We start from the raw sequence: 22,626 nt of genomic DNA, 5'->3' as shown, positions 1-22,626 counted from the left end.
GCCAGTGGGACTATATGAAAAAGAACATGGTATCAGAATTGGAGGAAGACTAATCAACAACCTTCGATACGCAGATGATACAACCTTGCTTTGCTGAAAGTGAGGAGGACTTGAACACTTACTGATGAACATCAAAGACTAAAGCATTCATTATGGATTACACTTTAATATAAAGAAAGCAATCCTCACAACTGAACTAAAAAACATCATCATGACAAACAGAGAAAATACTGAAGTTGTCATGGATTTCATTTTACTTGGATCCACAATCAGCACCCATGGAATGGGCAGTCGCAAAATCAAACAACCTATTGCATTGGGCAAGTCTGCTGCAAAGGACCTCTTTAAAGTGTTGAAAAGCAAAGATGTCACTTTGAGGACTAAGATTTGCCTGACTCAAGCCATGTGAAAGCTGGACAATGAATAAGGAAGACTGAAGAAGAACTGATGCATTTAAATGATGGTACTGGAGAAGAATATTGAATGTACCATAGACAGCCAAAAGAACAAACAAACCTGTCTTGGAAGAAGTACAACCAGAATGTTCCTCAGAAACGACGACAGTGAGACTTCGTTTCACATAATTTGGACACGTCATCAAGAGGGACCAGTCCCTGGAGAAGGACATCATGCTCAATAAAGGGTCAGTGAAAAAGAGGAAGACCCTCAGTGAGATGGATTGACACAGTGGCGTCAACAATGGACTCAAACATAGCAACAACTATGAGGATAGCACAGGACCTGGCAGTGTTTTGTTCTATTGTACATAGGGTCACTGTGAGTCGGAACCTACTCAACGGCACCTACCGAGAACGTTTAATACAAAAGCCTTCGTGGCACAGTGGTTAAGTGCTCAGCTGCTCCCTGAATGGTAGGTGGTTTGAACCCACCAGCCACTCCATGGCAGAAAAATGTGGCAGTCTGCTTCTATAAAGATTACAGCTGTTTGAAACCTATGGGGCAGTTCTACTCTGTCCTGTGGGGCCGCTGTGAGTCAGAACCAACTCGGTGGCAATGGGCAATATTTATTACTCACAGAGAAAAAAAATTTTTTTTACTATATGCATCCATTCCCCCATGATCAGTTGCTGAAAGTGAAAATTTTAAAGCAAAAAGATAAGCCTTATAATTCAAAAATAATATTTGAATCAAATAAGCAGCAATTCTGAATAAACAAAAAGTAAAGAAAAATCACTGGTGTCAATGTGTAAAAATTAGCAAGTGAACTGTCCAAAATAAAACAATTAAAAATGTCTGGCACATCCGAATTCAAGAAATACTAAATACTGAAGAGAGAAAAAGAAGAAGTTTGTGTTTTTCCCTCTGTTAAAGGTTGTTGCTGTTGTCAGGTGCCATTGCATCAAATTTGACTCATAGTGGCCTCATGTGACAGAGTAGACCTTCTTCATAAGGTTTTCTTGGCTGTAATCTTTACAGAAGGTGCCCTGATGGTGCAGTGGTTAAACGCTTCTCTGCTAACCAAAAGGTCAGCAGTTTGAACCCACCACCTGCTCCACAGGAGAAAGAAGTGATAGTCTGCTTCCATAAAGATTACAGCCTTGGAAACCCTATGGGACAGTTCTACTGTCCTACAGGGTCACTATGAGTCAGAATCAACTCAAGATACCGAGTTTGGTTAACCTTTAAGGAAGCAGATCACCAGGCCTTTCTCCTGCAAAGCCACTGCTAACCCTTTCAGTTAGCAGCCAAGCATTTCACCATTTGTGGCACCAGGGCTCTTGTTAAAAGTACCAACCTGGAAAAGAATTACCATAAGATTCAGCAACAGGTTTGAAAAGCTAACTTAGCAACATCAGCCTTAATATTACAGACATGTGATGTTTGTCACACTTGACAATTAAAATGTAAAATAAAAGATTACTCTCTGTTAATACATATTATTCTTATTAAATAGTTTAATTTTTCTAATTCTTAACTGAGAAGTTTAAAAACTATAAATGAATCAATTTATACTTTCTGACGATAATTACCTATAAGCCCATTTTTCTTGGTCAAATTTAGCCCAAGCATATCCCCTAAGTCTGCTGGTGCTCACATTTTATAATTTTAAAAGTGTGCCATTGTCAAATAAGGTTGAGAAAAACTGGCTTAAGGGCATGCATTCTAAATGATGCTTAAAATGTCGAAGAGAACACCTGCTGACAACTCTAACATTTATTGTTTAATCAACTAAGGGAAAAAAATTAGTTAAAGCAGCAGCTGCCACCCCAGAACAACTTAATTCACTACTACAAAATCTTGTTCACAAGAGAATCAGAAATAGATAATCCTTTAAAACTTTTTAATATGTACTTCTGATGGCTAGCTAGCCTCTTCTTACCCTATGAATAAACAAAACCCTTTGGGTTTGCTTTATCACAACAGGTTATAAAATACTTCTTACACCTCTTAAGTTTTTGCTGAGTTGCTTATTTATAAAGAAGAAGGGAAAACGATGTAGTACAAGAAAGCCCAAAACTAGGTTTCAGAAAATTTGAGTTCCAGACTTAGCTCACTCTCTTGGTATGTTGCTATCACTGAACCTCTCAAAATCTTAGTTTCTACATTATGTGGGAATGGACTAGATAAGGGTTTCTCAACCTTGACACTATTGATATTTTGGGCAGATAATTATTTGGGGAATGGAAGAACCTATTCCATACACTGTAGGATGTTTAGTAGCATCCCTGGATTCTACACATTAGAAGCCTATAGCACTCCCCCATCCCTAGCTGTGACAACCAAAACTATCTCTGTCATCGTCATTGTTCGGTGCCGTTGAGTCAGTTCCGACTCATAGTGACCCTATGCACAACAGAACGAAACACTGCCTGGTTCTCCACCATCTTCACAATCGTTTTGCTTAACCCCATTGTTGCTGCCACTGTGTCAATCTATCTCGTTGAGTGTCTTCCTCTTCTTTGCTGACCCTCTACTTTACCAAGCATGATGTCCTCCTCCAGGGACTGATCCCTCCTGACAACATGTCCAAAGTATGTAAGACGTAGTCTCACCATCCTTGCTTCTAAGGAGCATTCTGGTTGTATTTCTTCCAAGACAGATTTGTTCCTTCTTTTGGCGGTCCATGGTATAGTCAATATTCTTTGCCAACACTACAATTCCAAGGTATCAATTCTTCTTCGGTCTTCCTTATTCATCATCCAGCTTTCACAGGCAACTGAAACCACCATGGATGGATCAGTCACACCTTAGTCTTCAAGGTGACATCTTTGCTTTTTAACACTTAAAGAGGTCTTCTGCAGCAGATTTGCCCGATGCAATGCATCTTTAGATTTCCTGACTGCTGCTTCCATGGGTGTTGATTATTGATCCATGCAAAATGAAATCCTTGACAACTTCAGTCTTCTCCCCATTTATCTTGATTTTGCTTATTGGTCCAGTTAAGAGGATTTTTGTTTTATGTTGAGGTGTAATCCATACTGAAGACTATGGTCTTTGATCTTCATCAGTAAGTGAAGGATTCTATGGGGAAAATATTAAACGATGCAGGAAGCATCAAAAGAAGAGGGAAGGAATACAGAGTCACTATACCAAAAAGAATTGGTTGACGTTCAACCATTTCATTAGGTAGCATACGGTGAGGAACCAAGGGTACTGAAGGAAGAAGCCCAAGATGCACTAAAGGTACTGACAAAAAACAAGGCTCTAGGAATTGATGGAATAACACCAACTGAGATGTTTCAACAAACAGATGCTGCACCAGAAGTACCAAGAAATTTGGAAGACAGCTACCTGGCCGACCAACTGGAAGATATCTGTATTAATGCCTATTCCCAAGAATGGTAATCCCACCAAATGCAGAAATTATAGAACAATATCATTAATATTACACCCAAGTAAAATCTTGCTGAAGATCATTCAAAAGTGGCTGCAGCAGTATCTTGACAGGGAACTGCCAGAAATTCAAGTCAGATTCAGAAGAGGATGTGGAAGCAGGGATATCACTGCTGATGCCAGATGAATCCCGGCTGAAAGCACAGAATACCAAAAAGATGTTTACCTGTGTTCTATTAACTATGCAAAGGTATTCGACTGTGTGGATCATAACAAATTACAGATAACATTGCGAAGAATGGGAATTCCAGAACACTTAACTGTGCTCATAGGGAAGCTGTGCATAGATCAAGAGGCAGTGGTTCGAACAGAACAAGGGGATACTGCGAAACTATCTCTAGACATTACAAAATATTCCCTGGGAGGGACAAAATCATCCCCAGTTGAGAACCACTGGACAAGATAAATCCTTGCTTTCTTTCCAGCTATGTGTCCTACCCCCCCAAAAAAAAAACCAAACCCGTTCAAGTCACAGCAACCCTATAGATCAGAGTAGAACTGCCCCACGGGGTTTCCAAGGAGCAGCTAGTAGGTTTGAACTGCCAACCTTTTGGTTAGCAGCCGAACTCTTAACCACTATGCCATCAGGGCTCCTGTATGTGTCCTGCAATGTGTACTAAATACTTTGTAGTATCAATATTATTTTTAGTGTTATTTATTAAGCCACTGGTCAACAGACCAACTGTGAGCATATCAATTTTGACTATCAGAGAAATTAAAATACAGTCAACATTTATACCAATTCTAATTTTATTAGATTCTAAAATCTTATTTTTAATAAAAATTCACAAATGGCATCAAAGTAATACATAAGGGAAGCTAATATAAATGAAGTATATGTCAATAATATTTTCATCCCATATTTAGGGTAACTCCTTAACTAGATTAAAAAAAACAAGAGAGAAAAAGAAAGGCATATTAAACATGTTCTTTTTTATTTAGGTCTGTCACATGTGTACTTTTAGAAAACAAAGACACCTTGCAGTGTCAGACCCAATTTAAAGTGCCTGACTTCTAGGAAGTTAGGAAATCACTTAAAGCTATTAATAATTTTTTTTTAATATTTTTAATAGGCATATTCAGGGGAAAAAAGTCTACACCAACTTATTAATACCTGTTTTTGGAATAGTTAGACATCTTATAATCTTATAACCAGATCTATATCTAGTATTCAATCTGCTTTTAAGCCATAAATGCATATCCTTCTACAGGGAGAATAAACCATGTATTTCAATTTCCTGAGGAATTTTCACAAATTCAAGTTCGTTCTCCAGTAAAATGCGTTTCAGTTGCCCAGAGGCCAAACCCCAGCTCGCAGATTGCCGTTCTTCAATAGATCCTTGACACTAAATCCAAGAGTATAATTATAACCCAAGAAGCCCCTTTTTTGAAGCAGGAACATATAATGGAAGGTCACTCTTTCTGCTGAAGATGTTCTTTCATTTTCCTAATTCATATAAAAGTATGAAGCCTGTCAAAAGATTTGGCTTACAGTCCTCAAATTTAAAACTTATTACACTGGAAAAGGACTTCTTAAGAAAATATTAAATTTAGTGCCTAGATGCTACCACAATTGTTATATTCACATATCCTCTAAATGAGAAAAATCAAAGCATAAAAAAATATGCATTTGTCCTTTAAAAAGAAATTAAAACACAAAGAATAACTAAAAACTAAATGCACATGCCAAAAGGGTCCATCAGGATCATCCAGTCATTTCCTTTAATTTCACATTATGAGGATACAGAGTCCCAAAGTCTACTCCCAAATATTGGCATATTACATACAGGGTCACCACGAGTAGAAATCAACTCGACGACAACTAACAACTACATAGGTGAAAATTCATCTTTTCTACACACCTGTCCTGGTTTTCCTTCCTGACTTCAGTGTATTAAAATATCTGGCTATACAATTTCCATCATGTTTACATAAGAAAACAAGTAAGCGGGTATATTAGTTTTCCCAAGCTGTTATGACAAGCCTCACTGGTGGTATAAAGGAATGAAGACAGTAATGGGAAAACATCAAGTCCCATGAAAAGGCAGATGTGGAGGCTTGTGGACCAATTGAGCAAGTCCTTTCCTGTTCCTTTCCTCACCTAAGTTTCCTTCAATAAGTCAGAAGCAAAACATAGCCTAAGAACTGCAACCCAGCAACAGCAATTTCAAAAAAGAAAAGGCTTAAATAAAAACATACACTGAACCTCCCATACCGAAGTCTTATGTAAATAAAACAAACATACACACAGTAATACAGAGAATGACAGTAATGAGTACAGATTCTGTATGTCTATGGCATGTGGAATCTTTCTCATCACTTATATAAATGAAAGCATATGTGATTTCAACATAAAATCACATACCCTAAAACTCAACTTTTAATGCCCTCTCCTAAACTACCTTTAATTGCCCTCTCCTATTTCCAGCTTCCCTAGAATTCCCCTAGTTCCAACTGCTGCCTCCTGATCCATGCATTTGGTTGTCTCAAAAATTTAAAGCTGCCATTTGGAATGCAACCAGTTGATGAGGCTATACTATTTCTTTTCAATTTTCAAAGTACTTGTATTATTTTGTGTCATCAAGGGACAGGGAAGGAAAAAGAAGCAGTTGAGTGTGCTAAACTCACAGGCATCTGCAATACAAAATATCTCTGTTTCTCCCTTCCTTTGTTATGTCATTGTCTCTATGGATTCCTTCATTGTAATATGAAATAGTACTCAGCTTTAAAATATTCTTCAGTAACCTGTAATCTTTCAAGTTCTACTTTCTAATGAATTTAAAACGCTTCCCAGCAGTTCCAGAGTGCTGGTACAATGCCAACAGGGACGGTCTCATTTCAAAGTGTAGGCTGCCACCTACTGACCGTAATCTTCCCACAGAACACTCCAGCCCTCCGGAGAAAGTTAACCAGTGCCTCACAAGATGGTTTTCTTTGAGGACATTTAAGGCAATGTATTCATCTATATCAATATAACCTTTTAAACCAAAACCCAACCCACTGCCAATGAGTCAATTCCGACTTATGGTAGCCCTGTATGTAATACTTTACCCACCCACCAGACCCACTGCCGTCGAGTTGATTCCGACTCATAGCAACCCTAATACTTTAGTTCTCTTAAATACAAATTCTTTTAGCTAAAAAAACTTTTTTAAAAGAATACTAAGCCAAAGTGTTTCTGTATAGCTAAAAATTCCTGGCCTATATACACAAAAGGGCAGAGAATTACATAGTAGGTGATATTTTTTTAATATGCAAAACTACTACTTTAATAATACATTTTTCCTAACCATTTTCTTTGTTCTTCTGAAAAATTAAGCTCACTCCCTCTTGGTAGAGACTCATAGTGATTTGACTGGTCATCTTGAACAACCTGGAGGAATTCAACATCTGAATTCATAGTCCTAAAGCTGTTACAAAAACTCGCAGCAGGTGCTGACGATGAAACTAAAGCAGTTAACTAGCCATCATTAGCTCAGCCCCCGCCACAGAGACAGAAATCCGCGGGTGGCCTCTACGTCGGTCTCACCCTATTTTACCCCATTTTCTTTACGAAAATCAGACCAACCAAAATAGTTACAGGAAGATCAGGAAATGTGTTCTTTCTAAGGCAGTAGGCCACCACCTTGGTAAGAGTGCAGAGGGTAAATTCACTCAACAACATTCACTTAATAAATATTGCCTGACAGTATATTAGGAGTTAAGGATGCACAGATGAAAAGATAAGTTGTCTCTGAGAAGCCATCCGGTGAGGACACCTGGAGGACAGGAAACGATTACAAAATAACTCGCAAGATGTAAAAGCTGCAATCTGTGCAGCGATAAGGTAGTGCTTGAGTATGCTTGGAGGACCAGGAGAGACCTCCTGAAGGAGAAAGAAGAGTCTGCCAAGTAATTAGACAAGGGAAAGGGTTACAGACGACATGTGCAAAGGATGACAGGTGTCTGAAAAAAACAGGGAGTTTAGGGGAAACATCCAGTAATTCAATATTAATTAAGAATAAAGTGAATGAGGTCAGGTAGCTAGGTAGGGGCCCCATCTCAAAGTCTTCTGTATATTGTCATGGATTGAACTGTGGCCCCCAAGAATGTGTATCAACTTGGGTAGGCCATGATTCCCAGTATTGTGTAATTGTCCACCATTTGCCATCTGATGTGATTTTCCTATGTGTTGTAAATCCTACCTCTATGATGTTAGTAAGGAAGGATTAGAGGCAGTTATGTTAATGAGGCAGGACTCAATCTACAAGGTTAGGTTATGTCTTAAGTCAATCTCTTTTGAGATACAAAAGAGAATCAAGCAGAGAGGCAGGGGGATCTCATACAACCAAGAAACAAAAGCCAGGAGAAGAGCACATCCTTTGGATCCCTGCTCTGAGAAACTCCCACACCGAGGATGATTGATGACAAGGACCTTCCCCTAGAGCTGACAGAGACAGAAAGCCTTCCCCTGGAGCTGACACCCTGAATTCAGGCTTTTAGCTTCCTCGACTGTGAGAGAATAAATTTCTCTTTGTTAAAGCCATCCACTGTGTTATTTCTGTTATAGCAGCAGTAGATAACTATGACATATATCCTGCCAAGAAATGTGCATTTTAGAATGATCACGTGGGCAACAGGCAGAGAACAAACTGGAGAAAGGGTGAGACTATCAGAAAGGTGACCACTGAGAAAAGCAATTGAATTGTCCAGGCAGAGGTGATTAACGGACTGAAATACCAGGGAGTGAGAATGGAAAGTAGGATCCAAATTAAAGACAAACTATGAAGACAGAATTGACAGAACTTGACTGGATGTGGAAAATAAGAAAGAAGGAAGAGACCAGCATCTCCCAATGTCTGGCTTATAAAGATTGGTGGTACATTCACCAAGATAAGAAACGCAGTGTGAGGCGCGGATTTGTGAGGTGGATGTAATTAGTTCAGCTTTGGAAATGTTAAGTGTGAAATGACTACGGAACACGCTGAAGTGATGTTAATGTGGCTAGCCACATTGAATGTATGGACCTTAACTTCAGGCTATGTGTCTCTTCATTTGTGTCCCTTTTGCTATAACAAAACTGTAATCGTAAGTATAGCGTTTTCCACAAGTTCTGTGGTTCTAGCAAATTATCAAACCTGAGAGAACAGTGGAAGAGTAATGAGAAAGCCCTGAATTTCTAGTCACCAGGTCAGAAGTGAAGGTGTTGTGGGAACTCCCAAGCTTGTAGCTGGCATCTCAGGTCTTGGGCACACTTGGCAGTCTGATGAACTGTGCCCTTTAACTTGTGAGGTTTGACTTAGCTCAGGGTGGTTAGGGTCAGAGGAAAAAGTCCTGCATGTGCATCTGGTGTCAGAACAGAAGAGGAACAGAGGGGAATAGAATTGAAAATGATTTAATTCATGCAGTTCAGTGTCAGAGAACTGAGATTTGATACTTCTATACATACATGCAGCACTTTTGAAATCAAATTTTTTTAAAGGTCTAAAAGTTTGTAGGAGTCTGAATGAGCACAAAAGATAACCTTTTGCCCAGCTATTTCAAACTCTAAACAACTATTAGAAATAGTAAGCTAGGAGAAAGCAGAGGGACTAGGCACCAGAAACTCAACCTGCCATAAATGTAAGAGAAAAGAACCAGCTGAGAGTTCCTGGTAAGCGAGACAGGACATGCTATGGCCTCTTGGATTCACATATTAACATAACCTCAGAGAAAAACAGGATAGGAAAAGAGGCAATAAAACAAAAATCTTAAAGACTCTCACTCCTCACCTTGCATGCACGCATGAGCCTGGCAGGACAGTGGCAAAGATAAGAAAGGAAGATGCCAACTCCTCCTCCCCTTCGAAGTAACTGTTTTGCTGCCTTCCAAATTAGATAAAGCTGAGAGGGGAAATAAAACGTCAACAGCACCTCAAAGGCAACCCTAACAGTTAGAGGTTAGAACACATTCCTTACACAGCAGGTCACAAGAGTAGGAATGCTAGGATGAGACGAAATGCATTCTAATGGTTGCTAAGTCTTACTGAGCCAAACGAATGAGTAAAAGCAATAGACAGAAATCAATCATATGCCAGGCAAAAGACAAAGATGAGCTGGGATGAAACAAAAGAATCACGTAGAAGGGTAAGAAAAGATTAAATCTGTTAACAGAAACCAATGGGCAGAATCCTTCTATACAGTAAGCACATGGTAAACAATTTAACAGGTATTCTTTGTACAGTAAAATCTGGAAAGGCCAGGAACCTGTGTTAGGTGGAAACCTGTCAGAGAAGGAAACCTCAAATATTTTCCACTAAAACAAGCAATGGAAAAGTGGTAAGACTGTACACTGTCAAAGGCAGGAAACTTGCAAAACTCGGAAAAACAAGGCAGTCCTATCAAGTTTTGGCTCTCACAGGTTTCATTGTATTTTCAAGATCTTTAAGTAAAAATTCTACAAGAATACTGCTCATATATAAAGATATTAACTTACCATATTTGTCTCGCAAGCCAACAGTACATCTAAAGACTCCACCAAAGGCAACATCTTCACCAAATATTACTGAAAAACAATATTTAAAGAATATATTTTATTTAATAATCCCTAAAGGATGCTAACTTTGAGAAATAAGTTAATTTAAATGTTGCATTTTAAGTCACAGAACAGAAATGGACTATAGATTTAGATCAAGCTATTTCAACATTGGCATTTTTGACATTTTTCACTAGATGATTCTTTATTGTAGGTACTGATTTATGTATTATAAGATGTTTAGCAGCACCTCTGGACTCTATTCATTGGCTATCCACCCCTCCACACATACAGACAAGTTGTGACAACCAAAAGTGTCTCCATACATTGCTAAATATGTGGGGGGACGGGGGGGTGTACAGAATTGCCCCTTATTGAAAATGAACCATGAATCTGGAATCTCATCTTGTCTTACCCATGAGGAAAATGAGGCCAGAGAATATGTAAAGTGACCTGCCAAGTCTGAAAGCTAGAGGCAGAAGTCTCGCTCACACTCCAGGCTCCCGAGTCCCAGGCCACTAGTTTTCTTACAGGCAGTTAAGTACACAATCAGCCATCTGAAGAGCTGAAGGAGAAGCATTCCGGGCCATGGGAATGGGCGTGAACAGAAAAGGGACTTAGACTGTATGAAACAGAGAGGAAGCAAGTATGGCTGGAATACAGTGAACAAGGCAAAGAATGGTAGTAATAAAACTGAGAGGGTAGCAAGGTGAAAATAAAATAGCGGATATTAAGAGATCTGAATTCTAGTCCCGTGAATACAATCAACTAACCAGTTTTGTGAACCTCAAGAAAATAACTTCTTTACATTTCAATTTAATTTTACAAATGAGAAGCCTAAACTAGACTGATCATTCTCAGATCATATTCTAAACAGATCAAGTATAATTTGAGCAACTAATTAGGAGACAATGCTAATTCATTTAGAATCAATTCAGTGGGTATATATGAAGTCAAAAATTATATATGCCAACAACTGTTCAGTTAATAAGTGCATGTGACTATATTAGCCACAATTTAGACTTTAAAGCAAATTTAAAATATAAAGGCCTTATTTTTTTATTTGAAATTCAACTTTACGTAAGATATATTGACAATGTCACCTTTCAAAGATCTATAACAAAACTGCTTAAGAAATTATCATTAATAAAATATATTAAGGAAATGAAAACAGTTAGTCATAGAATATATATTTCTCATGTAGCCCAGGTATGCAAACTGAAGTTTAGTCAGGCTCAACAGATACTGAATATAGGGGTACTCCCAGATTTAAAAAAAAAAAAAAAAAAAAAGGAGATTAATGCCAGAAACATTTTTTTCACTTCATAATAAAATATTAAAGAAAACCAAAATCCAAGCAGCTAATCAGTACGAATTTTCAGAATGGGAGATCAGTTCCTCACTCCATCCTCAAGTCCAACTCTCACTTCCTCCTAAAATATAACCTGTTTTTCATTTGACTTTGAAACTATGAATTCTCAAGTATAAATCCAAGGGTAATAGTTAAAAAAAATAAATAAAGCCAATCAAATTTTAAAAATATACACTGGGAGGACAACTGTTTTTGTACCCATATTTTAATAAAATGAAGATTAAGTTAATTATTAAAAGCCTTTCCAAAAAAAAAAAAATCAAATTGATTGGAAATGTCTCCCAAAGGAAAGTAAAGACTCAAAAATCTTTATTTTATAGATATCTCAATGATGTAGTATTTTCAGTTTTTCTATATGGGGAAACAGAGTGCACAATAGGTATTAACCCCAAAAAACGTAGAAGGTATTAATCCAAAATCAGGACCACACATATTATGTGAGGAAATTAATGTGATGACATTAGATATATATAAGAACTAATTAGTAAACAGTGGATAAAAAATATGTTAATATCACAATTTGATTATTTAGCCTTAATTTGTAATTATTATTTAATTATATAATCAATTATTTTGAAAATTCCAGGTACAGTGTTTTTACACAAATAACACTCATGTTATACTTTTTTTTTCAAACCCTGCAACCCCTCCGTGTGCTATTTTCATAAGCATGCTATACCAATATTTTTTTTATATGTTGCTGATTTCAGTTTCATTTTTTTTTTCTGTCCAACAGATTTAATGTTACTAGGATAAAACTGATCTCATGGAAAAGTCATTTAAGGTAGGTATTTTCCTAAATCAAGTGCAATGGTGAACTGAATGGGCTCGTGATGGAAACAGGAAGCCATGGTGAAACCAAAAATTATGAGTGCATGAAGGGCTAGAAATTAGTAAGTAAGAAATAACCCTAGGCCTAAAACTATAAGAACAAGATGTTGTTTATATTTTATTGCTTTCATAAATCTTAAACCGAAATATAATTTGTGATAATCAATGTCTTTGAAATAAACAAATAAAATGTTTTCATCTTAAAATAGGCCATTTTAGTTTATTCGTGATCATCATCATCAAAGTCCAATCCCTCATCACTATCATCACTGAAATATCTGTGACTTCTGAACTGATGTCATCATCATCATTGCCTTCATCTTCGTCATCGGTATTCTGCCGGTACACCACTGCAGAAGAAACCACCCACTTGCCGTGTTGTCCTGATGCCGTGAACTCATGAATCCCCGACTGCATTCATTCATCCCACTCTCTTCTCAAGAAAGTCTAGAATTGGTGGCTGACCCCTATATCTAGCAGCTGCAGCTTGCAGGTAAGGCCACCAGTTATGACTACTATATGGGCAGCAGTTAATATAATTTTGATTTTTTTTTTTGCATGTGTGTGAGCAGCTATGGTACTGAAAATTAGTAAAGACGTCTTCGAAAAGAATTCCCCCTGCCTGGCTCTGCAACATTTATCTACCCTTACTTTCATAACATCACAGTCTTATTACAATGAGCAACCCCACTGGTGGGCAGTTTTTTGCAGGGCATGGTAGGTAACTCTCTTAAAAATCACCATCAGCTTTAATTTTATCCCACTCACAGTGCAACCAAGGACTACAGTGAAGCAAGCCCTCTCGTGCACCAGGGTTGTAATGGCTACAGTTTTCATACCTGAAGAAGCTATGGTCCTGGTGGAATGTCGAAAGACATCAGCAGCTTGTCCATATTAACATGTCATTCCAGAGACACTGTTTTCAGAGATTTCTTTCATGACAAATTTGCAGAAGTTGACCATCTTTTGCTCCCAGTTATTGGGAAGTTGCTGGCCTACAGTGGTTCTCATTCTCACAGAAAGGTCATTCCTTTTCATGAATTTAGAAATCCAAGTGAAACCCGCATTGAAATCTGTGATTCCTCTTTCATTTGCCAGAAGCCTTATTTTGATCTGAATTGTGACAGTAGAGACAGCTTAATTTTGTTTCTCTCAAGAAATAATCCACTCTTTCAAGTCATTCTCCAGCTTAAGCCATTTCACTCTGGGCCCAAGACGTGCACATTTTTGTGGATTCATTTTCTCCAGTTCTTTTTTCTTTCTCCATTTATGAATAGAATAGATGATTCTCCAACCTCAAACTTTCTTCCTGCCAGTCTGTTGCTTGTGTCTTCCACCCTCACAATGGCTTTCAGTTTGAAGTCAGCAGTGTAGGACTTGTGTTTAATTCCTGCCATGATCCTAAAGGGGTCTAAGATTTAAATCTATGAACTAAAAAAATATGCACAATATAATTGATAACCGGATGGTTCTGAGAAAGAGATCACAAAATTTAAATATGAGCTATACAAGAAACAAGGGTCTTTTCATATGCTTGCAAGTATATGACTCAGGTGACTTATGATCATTGATCAAAGGCTTTGGCGCTAATAAGACATAATTAGACTATGAAATACGCAGACTTAGCTTAATGGTTTCACTTGAGATGATCTGATAAAGTTTTCGCATTCAACAGTTGAGTGGAGAAAACAAAAAAACCAAACTCTGTTGCTGTCGAGTCAATTCGAACACATAGCGACACTATAGGACAGAGTAGAACTAACCCATAGGCTTTCCAAAGAGCAGCTGGTGGATTTGAACCGCCAACCTTTTGGTTAGCAGCCATAGCCTTTAACCATTTTGCTACCAGGGCCTAGAATGGTCAGGTATCAGTTTTGCTTTATTTACTTCTCCAACTAAAATCCACAGTCAGAGGACAATAGTGATAATTATGTCAATGCAGGTTGAATTGAAATTCCTATTGATAGCAACTCGATGTAATTCATGCCAGTACAGGCTTTGCTTTGTTTACATTTCCAATTGATAGCACGTGATTTATGGACAGGCTTCAGTAGGTTCAAGATTCTGATTGAGGACTTAATGGTGACAGAGACATAATTATTAAATTAATAGAAACAAACACACAGTTTCAATTGCTTATTTTTCGATTACGAGGGTACTACCAAACTTGATCCATGACTTCTTGACCATGGCTTATACATTTATTATACAAATATGATCAAAAGTAACATCTTCAGACTACTGAATGAGGATGAATGAGGTCAAAATTCGCTTCTGGAAGTGTCACAAGATATGTGTGGTATATGCATGGATGTACTATACCAGAACTTTTTTATACGATTTTTTCATTTCTGCACGTTATGTGTATGTGTTCATTGTTTACATGGGCATGCTATTTGTGAAAATACGGTATAGTGTTAAACATTGACCTCTAAATATTTCAAGCAAATCTTCAATTATGAATTAACACATTACCATAAACCAGTTGCCACTGAGTCAATTCCAGCTCAGGGTGACCCCATGTGTGTCAAAATACAACTGTGCTCTACAGGGTTTTTAATGGCTGATTTTTCGGAAGTAGGTCACCAGGCTGTTCTTCTGAGGCACCTCTAGTCAGACTAGAACCTACAACCTTCACGTTAGCAGCTAAGCACATTAACCATTTGTACCACCCACAGTCAAACACAAATGAAGTTTACCTGCAGTAGGATCTTTGGCCAATGAATTATCCAAAGCACTTGTTATTGATTGGAAAAGATTCATTTTCTGAGTTTGCCCTATAAAAATCAAAAAGTATATCATTAAAAACATGGTAAAATATACAAAAATAACCAGTTTCTTAGGAATTGATTACAATTCTATTAAAATCCAGCTAAAAAGAAAGGTAGAGAATATATTATGTGAATTTACTGAGTTATTTACAATGAGGCTGGCTCTGTGGAAGACACAAAAGCAATACAGACCTCAAGAAGCTTGTTGGTGAGGAAACTTTATACATATGAAACAATTTTAAAGAAAGTATAAAAAGACAGAAGAAATATAATCAAGTGACAAAATGTGTGTAAACAATAAAGGCTATGATAGGTCAGAAAAAGGGATCAGCCAGAATGAAATAAGGTGCTCAGGATCTAAACCATTAAGAAAGTTAAGTGACTAGTAGCATGTATTAAGTACGCCACCAACAGCAAATGGTCACGGACCATAAAATGAGGAAGGCTAAACATAAACCTTAGTACCCAGAACTGCTGGCATTTGGAGAACATTGTAATTCCATGCCTTAACACATCCTGTCATCTTACTGTTCAAGGAGAATCTTTGCAAGTCAATGCCTGTCTCCCTAAATGGGTTGGCTGTTGGGCAGGTTAAACCAACAATACATGTAAAGACTTAGAACAACACCTGGCGTATAGTTAGCACCGGATAAATGTTAGCTATTATTGTTAGATTCTGGAGTTTGTGTCCCTCATTTTGACCTTGGCTTTATTCTGAATGGTATGGTAAAGCTTTATTTGACAAAGCTCCAGATACTGGAATTTAGAAACATTATGACTTTAGAGCTTTGATTTCAGCCTAGACGCTACCCGGTGGCCACAGTCATCCTGAAACTTCAGGTCAACTTCTCTCCAAAAGCACTACTGAGAGCCCAGAAAGGTTTCCATTGGTGTAATGGATTGAATTGTGCCCCCAAAAAATATGTGTCAACTTGGTTAGGCCACGCATGGTTGTCCTCCACTTTGTGATTTTCCTACGTATTATAAATCATAATCTCTGCCTGTGGTTAAAGAGGATTCCAAAAGAGGATTAGGGTGGGATATAACACCCTTGCTCAAGCCACATTCCTGATCCAATGTAAAAGGATTTTCCCCGAGGTGTGGCTTGCACCACTTTTTATCTCTCAAGAGATAAAAGGAAACGGAAGCAAGCAGAGAGTTAGGAACCCCATACCACCAAGAAAGCAGCACCAGGAGCAGAGCGCGTCCTTTGGACACAGGGTCCCTATGCCTGAGAAGCTCCTTGACCAGGGGAAGAGTGAAGACAAGGACCTTCCTCCAGAGCTAACAGAGAGAGGAAGCCTTCCTCTGGAGCCAATGCCCTAAATTTGGACTTGTAACCCACTAGACGGTGAGAAAATAAATTTATCTTTGTTAAAGCCATCAACTTGTGGTATTTCTGTTAAGGCAGCACTAGATGGCTAGGACAATCTGTATCTTCTCTGATCCAGAGGACCAAAGCCTTAGTGCCTGATCTACCCAGAATCATGCTGATATCAATTCTTTTCAATAGCTGTCACTTATCCTGACCACTATCCCATCTAACCTCATGTTCTTCAATAGCCGGAATGTCCCAAAAGACAAGGTCTTAATTCCCAATGTACACCCCTGCTGCCTTCAACCCTTTGACCATGAGACACTGGCCACTCTTCCTCTTCCTGGAGACACATCTTCCTTCCAAGCCCAGCCTGGTTCTACAGCATGCTCTGATCTATGACACCTTTAATCCCTCTAGTCTCCACCTACACTTTGGCCTTCTGACCTTCTGCTTGTCCTGCCTCAGACATCTACCTGATCCCTCCAAACACTGCTGAAATCACTGGTTTCAGGTCTTGGAAATACCCAATCAGATATACCCTCTGTGCCTAGAGTAATGGCTTGTTTCTACTCTTATTTCTAGTGGGAATAACAGGAACTTATTCAAAAAAGTATTTCTGTATTGCCTATGTCAAAAAATACACAGTATCATACCACATGTCCATGATCACTGTACTTCTTAATTTATTTTTCTTCAGGCTAAGTCTATGCCATCTAATAGATACTTTCCACAAATCCTTCTCCATTCTACAAAAACTCTTAAAGCATATATTAGTACCCAACATCAAAAGACAATGGTTTAGGCTAAACTTTTTCCCAATCACTATGACATTCCCATGCTTTCTCTTATCTAATGCATTTCATAAAGTAATATTTTTAACTATCTAATTTTTTTTTTATTAGGATACTGATAGTTAAGAACCTAGGGAAAATAAAAACGCCTAAGCGTCTAAGCTGGTATTTCTTTCAAGTCTGCTGATCATTCAAATTAACAGGGAATGTCTCCAACATATCTTATCGCACTGCTGCTTGGCTAGTTCTCAGTAGGAAGAAAGCAAACACTTTAATGACAAAAATTATACAATCACACAAAGTAAATCTGGGAAGTACTGCTTGATAACCACAAAGAATTTGTTCAACGTAGTGATGCAGTGCTTAAGAGTTATGGCTGCTAACCAAAAGGTGAGCAGTTCGAAAACACCAGCTGCTCATGAAAAAGCCTAAGGGGCAGTTCTACGCTGTTCTACAGGTCGCTATGAGTCAGAATTAACTCCACAGCAATGGGTTTGGTGTATGATAACAATTTACAGGCAAAGGTATTTAAAGGTACTTGATTTGGGAAAGACTAACACAGCAAAAGAAAAAAAAAAAAACCTGTATTAGTTAGAAAAGGACATACAGACAAATGGAATAAAATAAATCCATGCACCTATGGCACTGATTTTCGAAAAGAGTGGAAGAGACTTCTGGCCAACATGGCACCATAGACAGAAGCATCACACTGTCCCTCCACAGCAAAGACCCAAAAAATTAAGTAAAACAGAGACAAATGTCATTCCTGGAACCCAAAGTGTCAAATGAAGAGATAAAGAACTCAGTCAAACACCGAATGGAATAAGAAACTGACAGGACAGAAAGTGAGGAGAGATACGTTTGTAGGACCCTTATCAGCTAACACAGCACAGATTTGCCATTTGGGACTCCACTCGGAGATCAGCTGACAGGGAGCACAGGAAGGCAGCTTCACAGAGCTCCCAGCAGGAGACAGAGCACCCGGTAACCAGGGATACATGCTTTCCCATCACCCATCCTCTTCCCACTGCCCTACCTCCAAGCTACCTGGCTGGCTACAGTGGCTCAGCCAACCAGGAAGTACAGTATCCATGCTGCTTGGATTCACCCCACCCACATCACAGATCAGCAGACAGGAAGTAGGAGAAAGCAGCTTCTTTCTCCCAACAGGAGACAGAGCACCCAGTAATGAGCTATATATGCTCTCCTAACCCACATCCTTCTTCTCCTCCCCCTTCAGCCTCCTCTGCTTCCTGCCAGCCGCTGTCTCTTGGCCGGGAGGCAACTGCTTTGGCCCAGGGCCACTTGGATTTGCCTTGCCTACACTGGCCAGGTTCCCAAGCTGGTGTTGCTTCTTTCCGTCTCTTGGTTTCTTCCCTACCTCCCACCACCTCCCACTCCTTACTCTCGAATGCCTGGCTCCATGCACCATCTTTCCTTCTTCTTGAAAGGCTGTGAAGCCCGGCTCAACTGAGAAACCACTCCCCTGGTCGGCAACACCATGCTGGTAGGATCCCCCGGGGCTTTTTTTTTTTTTTGCTTGTGTTGTTTTGCTTTGTTCTGTTTTGTTTTGTTTATGTGTTTGTTTCCTTTCTCTTTGCACACTTGAGAGCCCCTTCTAGCCAGGCTGCACTGTACCGTTTAGGAGCCACTCTCCCAATCTGCACAGCTGTGTAGGCGGAATCCCTAGAGGCATTTCTTTTTTTTCTGTCTTTTCCCTTTCTGTCTTTCTTCATTTCTCAGTTCTCCTCTGTCTATGCTTACCTTCTGTTCCTTGTCTCCTGAATACCTGGTGCTATGTGACATCTATACCCCCCCAGCCAGGTTATACTGCACAGCCTGGGAGACTTCCCCAGTCTTCACCGCCACACCAGTGGGATCCCTGGCGGCTTTTCTTTCCTTTTCCAAATTTTTATCTAGTTATTTTTTTTTCTTTTTTTTGTCTTTTTTTTCCTTTTTGCATTTTTCCATTTCTCAGTTTCTCATCTCTCCACTGCAATGGTAGCCTCTCCCTGCACTCTTTTTTTTTTTTTTTTTTTCCTTTCTTGGTTGGTTTGTTTTTGGCTCCTGTTTCTCTCTCCTCTTTCCCATACCCATATTAGCTCCACACATCACAATCTCCCCCCACTTTCCTGCCTACCTACACCATGCACTGAACATCACACCCTCAAGCAGCACAGGCACAGCCTATTGGAACCTGCCTGGCACTGATTCCAGGCCTACCCTGTTGGCCCTAATACATGCCACAAACAACCCATCCCAGCCCTTCCCCTTCAGCTGGACCTGCCCTGCTGCACCACAGCTGAGTGCCTGGCCCCACCTACGGACAAGGTGAAAAGTATCACAACTACAGGCGGCCAGAACACACAGCCCATCTGCTCAGACATAACCAAATAAAACAAAAAAGCAAGACAAAACAAACAAATCTACAATCAAGAAACGAAGAAAATAACTACTGAATGTCCCGAAGACAGCTGACAATATCAAAACATTAATAAAAAAAAAAAAGGACAGGATGGTTCCAGTAGCCATCTAAAATAAAATACCAGATGACTTTCCAGTAGAAGAAAAGGCACTAGAACTACCTGACAGGGAATTCACATCTCTAATATTCAGAGCTATCCAAGAGTTGACGCAAAAAGCACACTAAAATGAGTAAACAATAGACAAATTTATGGAAGAGGCAGACAAATTTATGGAAGAGGCAGACAAATTCATGGAAAATACAGACCAAAAAATGGAAGAATTCAGGAAAATAATACAGGAAAAAAATGCCAAAATAAATTCACAACTACAAATGATACAAAAACAACAATTAGAAATCCAAAAGATAAACAAGATTTCAGAAATGGATAGAGTCACAGAAGGGCTGAGGAGCAGGTTTGAAATGATGGAAGACAGGATCAGTGAAATTTAAGACAAACACTTGGATAAACTGTTTGAGAAAAATCAGAAAAAAGAATGAGGAAAAATGAGGAAACCCTGAGAATTATGAGGGATACAATCGAAAGCAAAAATCTGCAAGTGATCAGAGTTCCAGAAGAGGGAGAGAAAATGGAAAACACAGAGATGATCATTGAAGAACTGCTGACAGAAAACATCCCTAATATTGTCAATGATGAAAAAAGCTGACCATCCAAGAAGCTCAACAAACCCCACAACGGACAGACCCCAAAAGAAAAACACCAAGGCATATCAATCACACTCACTAAAACCAAAGACAAAGACAAAGTCCCGAGAGCAGCTTGAGAAAAACAAAACGTCACATACAGAGAAGCAATAAGCTCTGATTATTCTGCAGAAACCACGCAGGCAAGAAGGCAATGGGATGACATATATAAAACCTTGAAAGAAAAGAATTGACAACCACGAATAATATATCCTGCAAAAATTTCACTGAAATATGATAGCGAAATTAGGACATTTCCAGGTAAAGAGAAATTAAGGTAATACGTAAAAACCAAACCAAGACTACAAGAATTATTAAAGGGAATCCTTCAGTCTGAGAACAAACATCAGACCACAGCCTCAATCTAGGATGCAAGACTGTACCAGCTAGATACCAGTGTAGGAAATGAACTCTCAAGGATTATCCAAAACCAGAAGTATTGCAACAGGGATCCAGAGAAGCTAATCTGTAAATGACAACAACAACAGAACAATAAAAGAGGGAATAAATGGTATAGGGATTTTTGACAAGGGTGCCAAGTCCATTCAATGAGGAAAGAATGGTCTCTTCAACAAATGGTGCTTGGACAACTGGATCTCCACATGCAAAGGAATGAAGTTGACCCATACCTCATACCATGTATGAAAATTAACTCAAAATGGATCAATGGCCTAAATATAAGAACTAAAACTATGAAACTAAAAATACATAGACCTAGTTTTTAACAATGGATCCTTAAATATAACACCAAAAGCAAGAGTAACAAAAGACAAAATAGATAAACTGGATTTCATCAAAATAAAAATGTTTGTGCATCAAAGAACTTTATCAAGTTTATTAAGAAAGTGAAGAAACAATCCGCAGAATGAGAGAAAATATTTGAGAACTTTATATATGTTAAGGGTTTACTATCCAGAATATACAAAGAACTCCTAAAACTCCACAGCAAAAAGACAAATAAAAAATGGGGAAGGGACTTGAATAGATGTTTCTCCAAAGAAGATATACAAATGGCCAATAAGGATATAAAAAGATGCTCAGAGTCACTAGGGAAATACAAATCAAAACCACAATGAGATATCTCACACCCACTGGGATGGCTATTAACAGAAAAAGAAATCGAAAACAAGTTATGGTGAGGATGTGGAGAAATTAGAAGCCTCACCCATTGCTGCTGAGAATGTAAAACAGTGCATTCACTGTTGCTGTTGTTGTTGTTGTTAGGTGCCGTCAAGTCCGTTCCAACTCATAGCAACCCTATGCACAAAAGAACGAAACACCGTCCAGTCCTGAGCCATCCTTAACAATCGTTATGCTTGAGCTCATCATTGCAGCCACTGTGTCAATCCACCTCGTTGAGGGTCTTCCTCTTTTCCACTGTCCCTGTACTCTGCCAAACATGATGTCCTTCTCCAGAGACTGATCCCTCCTGACAACATGTCCAAAGTACGTAAGACGCAGTCTCGCCGTCCTTGCTGAGGAGCATTCTGGCTATACTTTTTCTAAGTCAGATTCTTTCGTTCTTTCGGCAGTCCGTGGTATATTCGATATTCTTCGCCTACACCACAATTCAAAGGCATCAATTCTTCTTCGGTCTTCCTTATTCATTGTCCAGCTTTCACATGCATATGATGCAATTGAAAATACCATGGCTTGGGTCAGGCACACCGTAGTCTTCAAGGTGACATCTTTGCTCTTCAACACATTAAAGAGGTCCTTTGCAGCAGATTTACCCAATGCAATGCATCTTTTGATTTCTTGACTGCTGCTTCCATGGCTGTTGACTGTGGATCCAAGTAAAATGAAATCCTTGACACCTTCAATCTTTTCTCCAGTAATCATGATGTTGCTCATTGGTCCAGTTGTGAGGATTTTTGTTTTATGTTGAGACACAATCCATACTGAAGACTGTGGTCTTTGATCTTCATTAGTAAGTGCTTCAAGTCCTCTTCACTTTCAGCAAGCAAGGTTGTGTCATCTGCATAATGGAGGTTGTTAATGAGTCTTCCTCCAATCCTGATGCCCCG

General features: G+C 38.9%; 1 protein-coding gene across 5 annotated transcripts in view; it reads right to left on the bottom strand.

Annotated features, from left to right (window-relative positions):
- The window catches only part of BCKDHB (branched chain keto acid dehydrogenase E1 subunit beta), a 632,618-nt gene that overhangs the window by 590,035 nt on the left and 19,957 nt on the right, over positions 1-22,626 (bottom strand). For all 5 annotated transcript variants that reach the window (XM_049896118.1, XM_049896136.1, XM_049896108.1 and 2 more), the window contains exons 2-3: positions 15,250-15,327; positions 10,309-10,377 (exon numbers count right to left, since the gene is read on the bottom strand). In XM_049896118.1, the coding sequence (XP_049752075.1) occupies positions 10,309-10,377; positions 15,250-15,327 (147 nt within the window). The remainder of the gene's footprint in view (positions 1-10,308; positions 10,378-15,249; positions 15,328-22,626) is intronic.

The sequence above is a fragment of the Elephas maximus genome, chromosome 1, assembly GCF_024166365.1.
Source record: "Elephas maximus indicus isolate mEleMax1 chromosome 1, mEleMax1 primary haplotype, whole genome shotgun sequence".
NCBI classification, from domain to species: Eukaryota; Metazoa; Chordata; class Mammalia; order Proboscidea; family Elephantidae; genus Elephas; species Elephas maximus.
The sequence above is the reverse complement of the archived record's forward strand: the minus strand, read 5'-3'. Positions and strand labels throughout refer to the sequence as shown.